General features: G+C 42.5%; 1 protein-coding gene across 1 annotated transcript in view; it reads right to left on the bottom strand.

The window, feature by feature from the left end:
• The window catches only part of SH2D3C (SH2 domain containing 3C), a 46,754-nt gene that overhangs the window by 27,085 nt on the left and 1,510 nt on the right, over positions 1 to 18,159 (bottom strand). Inside the window, exon 2 of the mRNA XM_070955555.1 lies at positions 3,326 to 3,365. Coding sequence (XP_070811656.1) covers positions 3,326 to 3,365 — 40 coding nt within the window. The remainder of the gene's footprint in view (positions 1 to 3,325; positions 3,366 to 18,159) is intronic.

Consider the following 18,159-nt stretch of genomic DNA (forward strand, 5'->3'; position numbering starts at 1 on the left):
ACCCTACGGGGAATCCTCGACTTATGACCACAATTGGGGATCCTGGACTACTCTTGCTAAGCAGTGTGGTTGTTAAAGCGAGTCACATCCGATTGGGAGCTGCTGTGGAAATGGCTGGACTTGGCATGATGATTGCAATCTTTAAATCCTTCACAAACTGCCAGGCATTAAACTTAATGCAGAGTTTGACCTTGGCTGATTCTCGACAACGGTGCATTAAATATCATTTTAATGTCTCCAAGCAGGTTTTTAAGCTTTTCCGGCCTCTGACACGTCCTGCCCCAATGTTCAGTTAAGGGCTCGTAGCCCAACCGGACGAGCTACGTAGGCGTGCATCTTTCTTCCCAGCGCAAGCTTTCCAAAGCCAGGAGTGAGCTGATAATACCCATCATCCTTAGCCCCATGCAGTGACAAGGCGCAGCGTAGTCCAACGGCTTGGAAGAAATGGGTGGGGTCTTCATGGGTCTTTTGGGGGAACAAACGATGAGCGCTTGAAATCCCATGGACAGAAACCGGAATGATGGGATCAGAGCCCGATTAAAATCAGAGAAATTTTTTTTTTACTACTCCCATCCCCGAAATTCCAGCATCTAATACCTGCCTGCCCACTAAAGGACCATTTAAGCAAACATATTTTTACCTTTGGCTGAAAAAGAGAGGACGAAGTGGGGAGGCGTGGTTTTATTCCCTGTGGCAGGGAGTTCCACAGTCTGGGAGCAGCCCCCACCCAAAAAGAGCCCCCCTCTCTTAGGATTTCCCCTGAGCATCTTTATAGCAACCAGGTGCTTAAAAGAGGAGCAGGGGGTCTGCACCTTAAACACTCAAAGAGCCATTTGGACCAGTTTCCCACAGAAAAGAAAACATCGGGAGCCACAAAACCCTTGATTATTTCTCGAACGGCTGCAAAACTAGCATATGTAGTTGAATTAAATATTCTGTTTTCTTCTGAAACTTTTCTTTCCTTGGATTTATCCATGGCTGGCCTATCGGGATTGAAAACCTCAATAAATTGCATGCCGGGCGGGTGTCTCACATTGGCTGTGGTGACGCATATTTTGAGTGACAAGGAGCCGCAGCAGAGGGGTGAAAGAGCCACATGCGGCTCCAGAGCTGCAGGTTGCTGACCCCTGTCTTAAGAGGATCACAACACTGGGTGGAGATTTGTGACGATCTTCTTCATTTTTAAGTGGGGGGGGGCTATTTTCACACAGCTGGCGGATGGGTAGATGATAAAATCCCGTTTCTGCCCTGCTTAGTGTCTAATTTGCCACCCGGGAAGTTTAAGGTCTCCGTACAAAATTCAATAAAACCTCTTTTTTTGGGGAGGGGGGTGAGGGGAGATGGGTCAAATGGCTACAAAGAGCGGAACAAGCTCTGTTTAATCTCTGGCCCAGGTCCAGCCAAAACAAGCCAGAAAACTTGAGTTGTAGCTGTGCAACGAGCTCCTATTATCCATCTGCCACTTCCAAAAAAGCGGGGGACTTTTGCGGCTCCACTCTTCCTTCTCTTTCGGGCCCCGCACAAAATATTTGGAATGGTTTCTCAAGAATCCTGAGAATTATTTCTTTTTAAGCGCAGCCATTTCCCTCGGCCTCGTTTTGAGCACCCGAGAGCCGTTTGGGGGGGAGTTTCCGTTCCCGGTGTCCTTAGGAGCAGCTTGCAAATTGCTGGCAATCCTTCCCATTTTAAATTGCAATTGTAAATTTCCTTGCTTAATGTCCCAGGGCCATCTGTCCCATTAGGGGGACGGGGGGGGTGTAACCATCCATCCATCGTCCCCTTCCAGCTTTTTGGCGTTTTTTTTTAAACTCTGCAGAGTGACCCTCCGCTCCTCAGGGCAATGGCCCCTTAACCCCTTTGCTTCTTTGCAACGATGCCAACTCTTCTCTTGCCCGGTTTTTGGGGACCCAGGTGGCAGCTGTATTGGAAGGCGAATGCCAGGCAGCAAGAATGTCTGGCAGGGACTCAAGTGGGTTTGAGAAGAATTCTCACCTTCTGGTTGACGCTTGGCAGCTTCCGAGCATAGCGCCTTCCTATCCAGAGGCAGAAGCCGTCGATGCCCGCTGAAAATTTATTTTGGTGCCCCTTGTAAAGAACCGGCTGCAGAGGAAACTGGCTTTCGACTATGTTGCGTCCAGTGGTGGGTTTCAAATTTTTTTACTACTGGTTCTGTGGGTGTGGCTTGGTGGGTGTGGCATGGCTTGGTGGGCGTGTCAGGGGAAGGATACTGTAAAATCTCCATTCCCATCCCACTCCAGGTTAGTGCAAAATCCCCATTTCCTCCCGATCAGCTGGGATTTGGGAGGCAGAGAATAGATGGAGGGCAGGGCCAGTCAGAATTTTTACTACCGATTCTCCAAACTACTCAAAATTTCCGCTACCGGTTCTCCCGAACCGGTCAGAACCTGCTGGAACCCACCTGTGTTTGCATCCATTTATCTCCCCATAAATTCACCCGGTTTTCGGTTACTCCCTTTGCAATAATCAGCATTTTTTACCCGTGTTTTCCCTAAAATAAGACTGGGTCTTATATTAATTTTTGCTCCAAAAGACGCATTAGGGCTTATTTTCTGGTTAGGTCTTATTTTGTGTGTGTGGGGGAAATACGGTACTAAATGCACCCATCTGGCTGACAATCTTAACCGGGTCTTATTTTGGGGAGTAGGGCTTATATTATATTATATAAGCCGGGCTGGCTTAACATATTTTTAAACATTTTTAACTGGTTTGTCATTTTAAATTGGGGCCAAATCAATATATACCCTTTTAATTGTTTTTAATGTTTGTATTGTATGTTTTTAGCTGGCTGTACACCGCCCTGAGTCCCTCGGGAGAAGGTGCGGTATATAAATTCGAAATTAAATAAATAAATAAATAAAAATATTACGAGTGTCCTGAAAAATCATGCTAGGGCTTATTTTCCAATTGGGTCTTATTTTCGGGGAAACGGGGTATCTTACCATCTTCATTCTCACCCCTGCTCTTGTTTCCTTCTGCAAAATTTATGCCTCCTCCTTTCATCCTTCGGTCAGGGTTGCGTCTCTGAGGCCTGAATTGTTGTGCCATGGCTATTGTGTCATGCTCCCATATATTTAGCCGCAGTGGTCAGGAGCTCACGCGGGCACATCTCGCTGTCTATCGTGACGGGTTAAAATCACCCAAGTGGGTCTTAAAATGCCAGATATTCTTAAACTGAAGAAATGAGATGCGAGCATCGAAGCTCAATCTTTGCAAGGGACACATGAATGAATCAATAAGATTCATATCCCTTATAATCGCAGGTTACCGAAAGAGGAGAAAGAAGAGAGAGTAATGGTTTCCCTACCTTAACATATTCGCTCGAAGATCCTAATCCGTCAGGATGCCTAGAAATAGAGAGCATTGTTAGAAATGAGCAAAAATCAGTCAAAATACCAGCAATTTAATGGAAGCTTAGGCGAAAGTAAAAAAAAATATTGCTAAAATAAACCAACAGGAAACTAACAAGGCACAGTTCGTAGCAGACAAAATGTGTGACTCTTAACACTTTACCCGCTTTTAAATATTGAAAATCATCTTTTAGACAGCACTTTATGTTACTTATTAAAATAAATAAAATAAGATGACTTTGTAAAAATATACAAAAGTATGAAGGCTATTGCTTAACGCATTGTAAGCCGCCCTGAGTCTCCGGAGAAGGGCGGCATATAAATCAAATTAAAATATATATATATATATATGCCACCGGCCTCATCGCCAAGAAAAGAAGGAAGGGAAATAAGGTATATAGTAGTAGATCTAAGGGAAATGTATTAATATTAGTAATTGTGAATGCAAAAAGTAAATAGGATGAGGTATATTGTGTATTGTAAAATGGAACAGCAGATAAAATATGAAGTGGTTTAATTAGGTTTAATGATGAAAATAATTGAAATTAAGAGACAAAAAAAGTGTGATGGGGATTTTGAAATAATATGTTGTAAATGATGAAACAAAATAATTAATTGATGCTATAATAGAAGTTAGGAATTAAGGGCGGATAGTGATATTGCTTATTATGTATTAAGAAGAGATAAGATAAGATGTGGACGATCAGTCAAGTTAAAGGGTTTCAATGTAAGAATGGAATAAGATGAAGTTTATTGTTTGTAACCAAAAAAAATGTGTTGGGGATTACAAGAAATAAACTTTATAAATGGAGAAAAAAGATAATTAACTGAAGCAATGCTAAGAAATTAAGATTGGAAGGGCGGATGGTGATACTGTTTATACATCGATATATTAAGAAGAGATTAAGATAAAGAAGTGGAGAAAAAGAATATCATGGCAGAAAATGAAATATGGTAAAAACAAAAAAGAAGTTTGGAATAGATCATAAAAATCAACATATAATTATGTCATGAGTTGTAAAAAATGTGACCCAGTCAATACTCAGTTCAGAAAATATGTATGTAAAAGAAAGATTCAATAAAACTTGTCTACAAAAAAAAGAAAGAAAAAAAGAAAGAAAGAAAAAAAGAAAAAAAAGAAAGAAAAAAGAAAGAAAAAATGAAAGAAAGGGCTCCTCAGAGGTTTCTAGACTGACCACTCTAGAGCCGTAGTGGCGCTGTGGTTAGAATGCGGTACTGCAGGCTACTTCTGCTGACGGCCAGCACTTCTGGCGGTTCGATTCCCACCAGTTCAAGATTGACTCAGCCTTCCGTCCATCCGAGGTCAGTCAAATGAGGACCCAGATTGTTGGGGGCAAAATGCTGACTTTGTAAACCGCTTAGAGAGGGATGTAAAGCACCGTGAAGCGGTATATAAGAGCCTTGGTGGCACAGCAGACTAAAGCACTGTTAAGTAACACCAGCTGCCTGCAATTAGTGCAAGTTCGAATCTCACCAGGCTCAAGGTTGACTCAGCCTTCCATTCTTCCAAGGTAGGTAAAATGAGGACCCGGATTGTGGGGGCAATAAGCTGACTTTGTATAAAATAGAACACCGCTTGGGGGGGAGGCGCGAAAGCCCTACTAAGCAGGTATATACAAAAGTCTGAAGGCTATTGCTTAATGCATTGTAAGCCGCCCTGAGTCTCCGGAAAAGGGTGGCATATAAATTGAACCAATAAATAAATATAAGTCTAAGGGCTATTGCTGTTGCTATCCATGCACAGGCTGAACCGAGCATAGGCACAAACCTACATTTCAGCAAACCATGGCTTAAGTGGGATGAATGACCTCCATTGAATGATCTCTGGTAGCTCTCCAGATACAATTTGTTGTGTATCTATCAATGAATATTTTCCTCTAGCTTTAAGCTGCCTCGCTTTCTAGTTCAGAATACACGGAAAAGTTTTTTTCAGCCAAGTTTTTTCCCCTTTGTGCCTTGAAAACTAAACAATGGCATCACTGCATTAATAAGAGTATTTTGCTCATAATTATGTATCAGCAACTGCGCTCTTTTCAAGACTTGGCATCCATCTATTCCTTTGGAGAATTCAGGACGCTGTTTGACAGATTAACAGAGTTGGAAGGGACCTTGGAGGTCATCTAGTCCAACCCCCTGTCGAAGCAGGAGACACCAAACCGTTTCTGACCGATGGCAGTCCAGTCTCTTCTTGAAAGCCTCCAGTGATGAAGCTCCCACAACTTCTGAAGGCAACTTCTGTTCCACTGGTTGATTGTTCTCAATGTCAGAAAGTTCCTCCTCATTTCTAGGTTGAATCAATCAATCAGAATAGAGTTGGAAGGGACCTTGGAGGTCATCTAGTCCAACCCCCCACTCAAGCAGGAGACCCTACACCATTTCTGACAGAGGGCAGTCCAGACTCTTCTTGAAGGCTTCCAGGGATGAAGCTCCCACAACTTCTGAAGGCAACTTCTGTTCCATGGGTTGATTGTTCTCCCTGTCAGAAAATTTCTCCTCATTTCCAGGTTGAATCTCTCCTTGATCAGTTTCCATCCATTATTCCTTGTCTGGCCTTCAGGTGCTTTGGAAAATGGCTTGACCCCCTTCCTCCTCTCTGTGGCAGACCCTCAAATATTGGAAGACTGCTATCATGTCTCCCCTGGTCCTTCTCTTCACTAGACTAACCATGCCCAGTTCCTGCAACCGTTCATCGTATGTTTTAGCTTCCAGGCCTTTGATCATCTTAGATAGATTTAGATCAACAGAGTTGGAAGGGATCTTGTAGGTCATCTAGTCCAACCCCCCGTCCAAGCAGGAGACCCTGCACCATTTTTGACAGATGGCAGTCCAGTCTCTTCTTGGAAGCCTCCAGTGATGAAGCTCCCACAACTTCTGTTCCATGGGTTGATTGTTCTCACTGTCAGGAAGTTTCTCCTTATTTCCAGGTTGAATCTCTCCTTGGTCAGTTTCCATCCATTATTCCTTGTCTCGCCTTCGGGTGCTTTGGAAAATAGCTTGACCCCCTCCTCTCTGGGGCAGCCCCTCAAATATTGGAAGATGCTATCCTGTCTCCCCTGGTCCTTCTCTTCACTAAACTAGCCAGGCCCAGTTCCTGCAACTGTTCGTCGTATGTTTTAGTCTCCAGTCCCCTAATCAGGGGTGAAATCCAGGAGCTTCTGGAGAACCGGTAACGGAAATTTTGAGCAGTTTGGAGAACCGGCAAATATCACCTCTGGCTGGCCCCAGAGTGGGGTGGGAATGGGGATTTTGCAGTATCCTTCACCCAGGAGTAGGAAGGGAATGGGGATTTTGCAGTATCCTTCTCCCAGGAGTAGGAAGGGAATGGGGATTTTGCAGTATCCTTCTCCCAGGAGTAGGAAGGGAATGGAGATTCTGCAGTATCCTTCTCCCAGGAGTAGGAAGGGAATGGGGATTTTGCAGTATCCTCCCCCTGGAGGGGAGTAGGAATGGAGATTTTGCAGTATCCTCCCCCTGCCACGCCCACAGAACCGGTAGTAAAAAAAAATTGGATTTCACCACTGCTCCTAATCTTTTTGGTTGCTCTTCTCTGCACTCTTTCTAGAGTCTCAACATCTTTTTTTATAGCGTGGTGACCAAAACTGGATGCAGTACTCTTAAGTGTGGTCTTACTAAGGCTTTATAGAGTGGTATTAGTACCTCCTTTGATCTTGATTGTATCCCTCTGTTCATGCAACTTAGGATTGCGTTGGCTTTTTTGGCCGCCGTCGCACACTGCTGTGTTGTAGACAAAGCTGGTGGCTTGTGTAAACTCTTTGTAAGCAGCTGTGCTGTGTTGTTTGGCCATGACAATGAAAAAGGGGTGGGGTCTTTTTGCTTTGATTCAACACGGTTTCTGCTTTCCCTGCCTGTCCCCCAGGATCAGAGAGGAAGCCGAGGATCGCATCGATGTGGGCACACACCCATTTCCTCGCCGGTTCCCCGCCCCATCTGTTTCCCCCTGCGAATGGTAGAACACCAAGGCCCATCTTGCAAGGACGGAAACGGTGGGGCTGGAGAAGAGGGACGAAAATAGCCGGGAGGGTCCCGGGGTCAGCAACCAGGCGGACATCCTGTGCTGGAAGTGGTTAGCCTTCATCCTTTTTCTCCCCTTTAGGCTGATTTCTTCATCGAGAAGTGGGTAAACATTAGCACATATTTTTCCTGCCTGTCGTGCAGGTTAAATTGTTTTCCAGGGCAGGAAACTTTTTACAGCCCTAACTATTTTCTCTTATCCTTTATCATTCTCTGTCAGCTCCACTCAGTCGCCCACCTGAGTTCATCCTTCTTTCTGCTTGTAAATGTCTCCCCTTATACTCATACTCGTAAGTTTATTTGTCAAGCGCATATAAGATAACAGGTAAAAGTATAAACATAATTTGAATACATGAAAAGAGTAAGTAAAAAGGAATATTAGGACAGGGACGGTAGGCACGCTGGTGCACTTATGCATGCTCCTTACAAGACCTTCTTAGGAATGGGACCCTTCTCTAAGTATGTCTAGTTTAATGAAAAAAAGGACAAGGGGAGACAGGATAGCAGTCTTCCAATATCTCAGGGACTGCCCCAAAGAAGAGGGAGTCAAGCTATTCTCCAAAGCCCCTGAGGGCAGGACAAGAAGCAATGGGTGGAAACTAATCAAGGAGAGAAGCAACTTAGAACTAAGGAGAAATTTCCTGACAGTCAGAACAATTAATCAGTGGAATGACTTGCCACCAGAAGTTGTGAATGCTCCAACACTGGAAGTTTTTAAGAAGATGTTGGATAACCCTTTGTCTGAAATTGTGCATGGTTTCCTGACTAAGCAGAGGGTTAGACTAGAAGACCTTCAAAGTCCCTTACAACTCTGTTATTCTATGCTATGCTATGCTATGCTATGCTATGCTATGCTATGCTATGCTATGCTATGCTAGTCTAGTCTATGTTTAAATATACATTTAAATATATATGTATGCACCAATATAAAAATATATGTATGCACCAAGACAAATTCCTTGTGTGTCCAATTACACTTGGCCAATAAAGAATTCTATTCTATCCTATCCTATCCTATCCTATCCTATCCTATCCTATCCTATCCTATCCTATCCTATCCTATCCTATTCTTGATGAATGCATCTTTTCTTTTATGTACACTGAGAGCGTATGCACCAAGACAAATTCCTTGTGTGTCCAATCACACTTGGCCAATAAAAGAATTCAGTTCTGTTCTATTCTATTCTATTCTATTCTATTCTATTCTATTCTATTCTATTCTATTCTATTCTATTCTATTCTATTCTATTCTATTCTTGATGATTCTTGACGAATGCATCTTTTCTGTTATGTACACTGAGAGCATATGCACCAAGACAAATTCCTTATGTATCCAATCACACTTGGCCAATAAAAGAATTCTATTCTATTCTATTCTATTCTATTCTATTCTATTCTATTCTATTCTATTCTATTCTATTCTATTCTTCTATAAATCCTCTGAAATCGGGGTTATGCTTTTGAATCCTGCCCAAGATTAATAAATAAACTGATAAATAAATAAACTATTCTACCATGTTTCCCCGAAAATAAGACCCTGTCTTATATTTTTTGTTGAACCCCGAAATAAGCGCTTGGCCTTATTTTCGGGGATGTCTTATTATTTTGGGGCGCATGGAGCAAGACGGGGTTCCTCTTGCCGTCTTACCTGATTTCCAGCTCTGTCTCCCTAACCCTAACCAGAGGAAATCGCAGGGACCAGCTGGGTATGCGTTTAAATATTTTGGGGAAGGGCTTATTTTCTGAGGAGGTCTTATTTTCGGGAAACACAGTATATTCTATTCTGTATTCTGTATTCTGTATTCTGTATTCTATTCTATTCTATTCTATTCTATTCTATTCTATTCTATTCTATTCTATTCTATTCCAGTCCACTCCATTCCATTCCACTTTCTATTTTCTCTTCTCTTCTCTTCTCTTCTCTTCTCTTCTCTTCTCTTCTCTTCTCTTCTCTTCTCTTCTCTTCTCTTCCCTTCCCTTCCCTTCCCTTCCATTCCATTCCATTCCATTCCATTCCATTCCATTCCATTCCACATTCTATTCTATTCTATTCTATTCTATTCTATTCTATTCTATTCTATTCTATTCTATTCTATTCTATTCTATTCTATCCTATCCTATCCTATCCTATCCTATTCTAATTTTGATTTTTATTCCCTATTCCATTCCATTCTATTTCCTATCCTATCCTATTTTATTCTACTCTTATGTCCTAGCCCAGTCTATAATCTAATCTAGTGTCTAGTCTAGTCTAATCTCCCCTTAACCTCTCCCTTCTATTCTCCATCTTATCAGCTAATTTATATTCTTTTCTACCAGTCTCTCTGTCTCAGACCCGCCAGCCATCACTTCTGCTGCCCTCTTGAATACAATCCAGCAAATGACTTTTGCACCTCAATTCGATTTGAGGCTTATAAACGAAGGAAGGGAAAAAAAAGCAAAAAGAAATTGTAGTGCGAGCAAAGGAACATTTTGAATTCCCGCCACCCCCACCATAACAAGTGAAGAAAAACAGCCCCTGAACCTAAGGGTCTTCCTTCATCATTTGGCCGAGTGGTAAACTGAGTGTAAAGTTAGGCTGAGGCCGGCAAAGTCCTTGTCGATATGGGAGATTAATTCGGAAGCAGGGAGACAGGTTCAGATGGGAAGGCTGGCAATGCACCAGCTCTTTAAATATTCAACCAGCCTCCTTCATTGGAGGAATGATCTCAGTCCATTTTTTTAAAAAGTGATTACTATAACAATAATCCCTCTTAGGAAAATATGTGTATTTTTCTGCTGCTCTGTGTCCCAATCTGTCCCTAGCTGAAAATACACGCATCAATATTAAAATAGCAAAAAAAGAAAAAAATGTTTTAGAACAAACCCAACTATATGCTATCCTAACCCTGCGGCTGGTAGCTCACGCCGGCTATTAGCTCCTTTAGAGCCTCCACATTCAGAGGCAGTCTATCTTAAGACCACACCTAGAGTACTGCATCCACTTTTGGTCACCACACTATAAAAAAAAAAAAGAGGCTGAGACTCTAGAAAGAGTGCAGAGAAGAGCAACCGAGATGATGAGCGGACTGGAGGCTAAAACATATGAAGAACGGTTGCAGGAACTGGGCATGGCTGGTCTAGGGAAGAGAAGGACCAGGGGAGACAGGATAGCCGTCTTCCAATATTTGAGGGGCTGCCACAGAGAGGAGGAAGGAGGTCAAGTTATTTTCCAAAGCACCTGAAGGCCAGACAAGGAATAATGGATGGAAACTGAACAAGGAGAGATTCAACCTAGAAATAAGGAGAATTTTTCCGACAGAGAGCAATCAACCCGTGGAACAGAAGTTGCCTTCAAAAGTTGTGGGAGCTTCATCACTGGAAGCTTTCAAGAAGAGACTGGACTGCCATCTGTCAGAAATGGTGCTTGGGCAGGGGGTGGGGGGGGGGTGGACTAGATGTCCTACAAGATCCCTTCCAACTCTGTTAATCTGAATCTATCTAAGATGATCAAAGGCCTGGAAGCTAAAACATACGATGAACGGTTGCAGGAACTGGGCCTGGCTAGTCTAGTGAAGAGAAGGACCAGGGAAGACAGGAGAGCAATATTCCAATATTTGAAGGGCTGCCACAGAGAGGAGGAAGGGGGTCAAGCTATTCTCCAAAGTACCTGAAGGCCAGACAAGGAATAATGGATGGAAACTGATCAAGGAGAGATTCAACCTGGAAATAAGGAGAAATTTTTCGACAGTAAGAAGAATCAACCAGTGGAACAGAAGTTGCCTTCAGAAGTTGTGAGAGCTTCATCCCTGGAAGCTTTCAAGAAGAGACTGGACTGTCATCAGTCAGAAATGGTGCTTGGGTGGGAGGTGGGGGTGGTGGTGGACTAGATGACCTACAAGGTCCCTTCCAACTCTGTTAATATAATCTAATCTGCCACGGAGGGAAGGGGAGGCCACCATCCACAAAAAGCTGTTGCCTCCTCCACGCTCAGCCCGAGGGCAATTTTCTGACATATAAAACCCTGAGTAAAACTCTTTGCTGAGCCGTTCGGATGAGACACAGAACGGCGACTCATTCAGAGACGAACCGGTTCTCCCCGAGCTGCTGATCTCCATTTAAGAGCGAAACGCTTAAATCATAAGAGCATCTTCTGCTAGCCCAACAGCAGGGCGAAGGAAGGAAGGAGCAGGAGGGAGCGTTGGAGTGTAGGCAATGATATCCTGGTTTATCGTTAACCATGGTTTATTCCCCCCCCGGCCGCCTGTCACGACAGGCCAGATTTGCCTTGCATGCTAAGCATTTCAAACCGCCCTGTTGAGTTTGGTGGGGGGTGGGAGGCGGGCGAAGAGCTGAACCAGCCGACCCTGGTTGCAAAACCTTTGCGCAAAGTTGGCCAGCGGCCAAGGACGAAATCGGAAGCGTGGGAACCGATCGGCAAAGTGCGAAGGGAGACCTTCGTGATCTCAGCTCTCCCCCCCCTCCCCAAAAAACCCTAAGGGCTCTTCCTCCCCCTCCACCACCCAAATTTTTTTTTTTTTGCTGCTGTCACATTATCCCAAGAGCTCGATGGGCCCTTTTTTTTTTTTTTTTGCAACCCTCTTGCTCTCATCCCAGTTGCCGCCAAAGTTTTCCACGCCAGGCCAGAGCCCCAGATGAAGATGGGCTTGGAAGCTACAGGATCGAGGTGGAGCGGGGGGGGGGGTGGAGAGGGGACCGTGAGAAAAATTCCAGGGTTGTGAATCAGGGTGGGGGGGGTTTCTGGGCAGGAAACCAAGAATTTTGAGAGCAACTGGGGACTAAATCTGAAAAAAAAAAAAAGGAGAAATCTCCCAGCTGCTGTTCCCCCGAAGACCCCCCTCCAACCTCCTTCCTAATTTCTCATCTTAAGCCTTGCTGAACTAAAGCCCCCTCCCCAAATCTTCCACCCCCAGACTCCCACTCAAGGAAACGATAAAGAATTAAAGTTTCAATGAATCTATCTACCGTGTTTCCTCGAAAATAAGACCTTGTCTTGTATTTTTCTGAACCACGAAATAAGCGCTTGGCCTTATTTTGGGGGGAGGTCTTATTTTGGGGCGCGTGGAGCAAGACGGGGCTCCTCTTGCCGTCTTACCTGATTTCCAGCTCTGCGTTTAAATATTTTTGGGGAGGGCTTATTTTTTGGGGAAGGCTTATTTTAGCGCATGCGCTCAAAAGCCTGATTGGGCTTATTATCAGGGGATGTCTTATTTCTGGGGAAACAGGATATATATATATATATATATATATATATATATATATATATATATATATATATATATATATATATATATATATACACACATATATATATATATATATATGTGTGTGTGTGTGTAGGTCTTTGGTTATTCAGGTTTTCTCCCGCGTAAAATTGGAGGTTTCTTGGCAACGTTTCGACGAAGTCTCATTCGTCATCTTCAGGCTGGTGTCTTCGGCTTCGTGCTTCTAGGAGCAATGTGAAACCTCCATTTTTACACGGGAGTAAACCCGAATAACCAAAGACCTACATACAAACACCCGCAAAAACCTCAGAAAATATATATATATATAACATTTACATTAAATACATATACAGGCAGTCCTCGACTTAGGACCACAATGGTGCCCAAAATTGACGTCGCTAAGTGAGACACTTGTAAAATGAGTTTGACCCCGTTTTCTTGCCGCATTTGTTAAGTGCGGCAGTGGTTGAATTAATAACACCGTTGTTCAGTGAATCCGGCTTCCCAATTGGGGGGGGGGGAATCGCAGGACCCCCCCGGCACGTTGCCACTGTCGTAAAGGTGAGTTCAGTTGCCAACAGTTCTGAATTTCGATCATGTGATCATAGGGATGCTGCAACGGTCATCAGTGTGAAAAATGGCCGTAAGTCCCTTTTTCAGTGCCGTTGTAACTTTGAACATCACTAAGTGAGCTGTTGTAATTCGAGGACTACTTGTATTATTTTAAAAGATATTTAAAACAGGAAAACATTGATGGATAACCTAGTTTTCATATATACTCTTAAATAAAACACACAGGTTTAGTTTATAGAGTAGAGTAGGGTAGGGTAGGGTAAAGTAGAAGAATAGAGTAGAGTAGAAAAGAATAGAATAGAATAGAGTAGAAGAATAGAGTAGAGTAGAAGAGTAGAGTAGAGTAATAGAGTAGAGTAGAGTAGAAGAATAGAGTAGAAGAGTAAAGTAGAGTAAAGTAGAAGAATAGAGTAGAGTAGAAGAGTAGAGTAGAAAAGAATAGAATAGAATAGAATAGAATAAAGTGGAAGAATAGAGTAGAGTAGAAGAATAGAGTAGAGTAGAAGAATAGCGTAGAAGAGTAGAGTAGAAAAGAATAGAATAGAATAGAATAGAATAGAGTGGAAGAATAGAGTAGAGTAGAAAAGAATAGAATAGAATAGAGTAGAAGAATAGAGTAGAGTAGAAGAGTAGAGTAGTAGAGTAGAGTAGAGTAGAAGAATAGAGTAGAAGAGTAAAGTAGAGTAAAGTAGAAGAATAGAGTAGAGTAGAAGAGTAGAGTAGAAAAGAATAGAATAGAATAGAGTGGAAGAATAGAGTAGAGTAGAAGAATAGAGTAGAGTAGAAGAATAGCGTAGAAGAGTAGAGTAAAGTAGAAGAATAGAGTAGAAGAGTAGAGTAGAGTAGAGTAGAGTAGAATAGAATAGAGTAGAGTAGAATAGAATAGAATAGAATAGAATAGAATAGAATAGAGTAGAGAAGAATAGAATAGAATAGAGTAGAAAAATAGAGTAGAGTAGAAGAGTAGAGTAGAAAAGAGTAGAGTAGAGTAGAGTAGAGTAGAGTAGAGTAGAGTAGAGTAGAGTAGAAAATAATAGAGTAGAGTAGAAAATAATACAGTAGAGTAGAGTAGAGTAGAGTAGAGTAGAGTAGAGTTGAGAGTTGAGAGTTGAGAGTTGAGAGTTGAGAGTTGAGAGTTGAGAGTTGAGAGTTGAGAGTTGAGAGTTGAGTTGAGAGTTGAACTGAACTGAATTCTTTATTGGCCAAGTGTGATCAGACACACAAGGAATTTGTCTCCGGTGCATAAGCTCTCAGTGTACATAAAAGCTATAAGTGCTAAATTAGCATGATTAGCCCATAGGCCATATCAAAATACAGACTTCCAAACACAAATTGTGAATAAAATCCTATAAAAACAATTCAAAATGAAATCGAATTGATGACCTCCAAGGTCCCTTCCAACTCTGTTACTGTAAATAAATCTGAAATAAGTCCTTTATCTATGATTGTCTGGGTGTCGTTGCCGCCATGTTGGGTTTAAGGCTTCCTCCCGACTGTACATCCAGTTTATGCTTCCTTTTAAACTCTTTTTGATTCCCCTTTTTTGCTTTTATACGTTAGCTTTTGGTTTTGCATCCTCGGGGTGGTTTAAAGGATTTTCAAACATACCCCTACTTCATTGGCGAACGCTTGAAGCTGATAAATTCCAGAACTCGTAGTCTAAAACCTAATCCTCTCTCTAATCCTCAACCTAAAATCGCTCCTCCTAATAAAAGAGCTTTACTCAGTTCATATTAGATAAAAATAAACGATTTTACAACCATGTATAAAAGTCACTAAAATAAGAGGATGGGGGAGTTTGCTAAAAGAGCTGTCACACGGCATGACGGATATATATATATATATATATTTTCTGGCTTCCTAACTGCTTGCAGATGTCCTCAGCCAGCGTCTGCTTCCCATGACAAGGTCAGCTCGGGAAATTTAATTCGGGAAGGAAAGAATGGTGGGAATTTTTGAAGGAAGATGACTACTTTTCCTAGCCGGTCAAAGGGCAATCTTGAAATGTTGCCCTTCAAAATAAAATCAGGGTTTTTTTTAAGAGTACAAGAAAGCCTAACAATGTTCTGTGTAGAATGCTAAAATATCCTCCCTTTTTGGATTGAAAGACCACCAAGGTGGGCTTGTACCCAACCCTGGAAGGCATAAATCTGTCTTGCACACCCCAGAGACTGAGTTTATAGGAGTTGTGTGCGAACCAGACAATTCTGTCTTTAAACTTATCTGAACGAATGAAAACAAAGTATTGAAGAATTATCCCAATCTTATAGAGAACAAGAAGGCAGCCAAGCCAAATGTATAGTCTTAGAACAAAAATATAGATGTTATTATAGGTAAATGTATGTTTAAGAGATAAATAAATATACAGAAATAAGGGGAAAAGTATTAATATCATATTATATTATGTTTAAATAATGAACAAAGCTTAAGAACTATATGTACTAATATTATTGTAAAGTGACGGAAGATGTTTGGAACAAGTGATGTCATATCTATGTCCAATGTTTTTTTAATTTTGTGTTATTAATAAAAAAATAAGAATTATCCCAATCTTACTACTGGACTCCCAATCAGTATACTCCCAGCTCTTTACTATTGGAATACACCTCCCATCTTCCCCAGCGAGGTGAGGCTGGAATGATACCCCAAAGCAATGGGACCGAATTAGGATCTGTACAATTTTTCCACCGAGTAGGACTGTCAAATATCGTATTATATTATGTTTAAATAATGAACAAAGCTTAAGAAGCTTAAGAACTATATGTACTAATATTATTGTAAAGTGACGGAAGATATTTGGAACAAGTGATGTCATATCTATGTCCAATGTTTTTTTAATTTTGTATTATTAATAAAAAAATAAGAATTATCCCAATCTTACTACTGGACTCCCAAGCAATATATTCCCAGCTCTTTACTACTGGAATACACCTCCCATCTTCCCCAGCGAGGTGAGACTGGAATGACACCCCAAAGCAATGGGACCGAATTAGGATCTGTGCAATTTTTCCACCGAGTAGGAGTGTCAAATCGGGACAGAGTCAACCAATTATTAGGGAAAAGTCAGAGAAGTGGAGTGGAGAGATAGTTAAAGGAGCTGAACTCAAACAGGGAAAAAAAAAATCAGGGTTATAATCCCTGCAATGGAGGGGAATTTGGAGCCTGGCCTACCTCACAGGGTTGTCGTGACGCTGTACCTCACAGGACGGTGCAAAGAGGCAGCTTAGAAGAGTTAAGCGGGAGATAAGAAGCCACGTTTCCTGCATCTCGGCTACTTTCGGTCGTAGAAGCTGCTGCAACGTTATTAATCATGGTTTACTAGCCACTGTTCTAATCAGGCATCATTAGCATCCTGAGCAAATTGTTCTGGAGGGATCCATTTGATTCAAACCGATCATTATTAGGATGCAAAAAAAATATACCGTCTCCCTCTAATATCCTTGCTCTCTATCTTGCCTGTCAAAATTACCAGCCTCTTTCTTTCAACGGCTGGGGTCTTTTTTTGAAATGCGCCACTTTTTTCTATTTATTTTTTTTTTTTAAAAAAAACCTTCACGGCTTATTTCTCTCCGCAGACGGGAAACCCCAAACGGTTTTGAGAGTAAAGGGACCTCGTTTCTCCTCCCAAAGCAATCAATTGGATCCTTTGATTAAACTCTTGCAGAGATTTTTTTTGTTTTTTTCCCCTGGAGGTAGAGAAAAAACTTTTGGAAGCAGAGGGTTGAGCAACCTAGAAATTGGCCAGACAAGAGGTGATAAACCAGCTGAGAAAAGAGGGAGTGGGGAAAAAAAAAAAAGAAAAGAATTTTTTAAAAAATGCATTTAAAAAAAAAAAACACCAGTGGCCCTAAAGAGAATGGACCAAGATGTCAAGGAACTTTCTGAGGATTTGAAAAGTGGGAAAGTGTCGGAAACGTCGGAAAGCTAACGCTGAAAAAAAGAATACGATGTTTTGTTTTTTTTTGTCTTCGCTTGCTTTCGTTTTCAACCTGGCATGTAAACCGGGCTACTGTGGTTCGCAAACCACGATTCCTGGCTTAGCGTGATCTGTGAAGCCAGCCGTTTTTGCTCGGGAAAAAAACAACGACCTCCTTACCTGCCCTGTGAGAACACAGTCGTTGTCGCTTGCAAACCCTGGATTATCATCTGGCTAATGTCACTGACTTGATACCCCATAGTTAGAAGAAGAAGAAAAAAACTCCACAGTTTAGCACAATGGGCAAAACCAGGATTGTTGTCGTACTATGGCCAAATCATGGCCAAAACCTGGTTGAGATGTTTTGGGCCCGTCTATCTAACTGAGATTCCAGAACGACACCTGACGAACCTAACCAAGAGCTGAGATGTGAACCTCAACGCAAAATCCCAGCCAAACGAATTCCCGCTGACCATACCTGATGGAATCCAGGTTGGGACATCGCATTCCCACCTCGGCCATCGCTTCTCTCCTGCCTGGTTGCACCCCAGAGGGGAGGAGGAGGAGGAGGAAGAAGAAGTGGGGAATCTTCTCAACGCTTCACCAGACCGGCTGCCCCCCTCCGTCCAGCTGCTCCGTCTTCTCTTGTTCTGCCAGCCTTGACCATCCAGGCGCCTCCCTCCCTCCGGGCCTCGGTTTCTCCTCCTTCCCAAGTCCCCGTCCCTCCCTCTTCCCCTGGAATGCACAGCCCAGCCGAGTTGGGAGCTTCCTCCTCTTCGTCCAGTTGGGTCTGGATCCCTCTCTAATCCCAGTCCCCTGAGATTTACAAAGCCCACCCCCCCTTTCTGAGGGTGAGACAGCTTCTCAGGAGATTGGGGAGGGGTGTGTGTCCATCTCTGGGGTCAGAGCAAGGTAAGAGAAGACCCCTCAGATCAACGACCTGGTGCATGGAAGCACCAGCCAAGTTGGGGCAGTTGAGGACAATTTTGATGGCAGGAGACCAAAATTCTTTCATTGTTGTTGT

This window comes from Pituophis catenifer, unplaced genomic scaffold (genome assembly GCF_029215685.1).
Source record: "Pituophis catenifer annectens isolate HBS135680 unplaced genomic scaffold, rPitCat1.0.hap2 SCAF_17, whole genome shotgun sequence".
NCBI lineage: Eukaryota > Metazoa > Chordata > Lepidosauria > Squamata > Colubridae > Pituophis > Pituophis catenifer.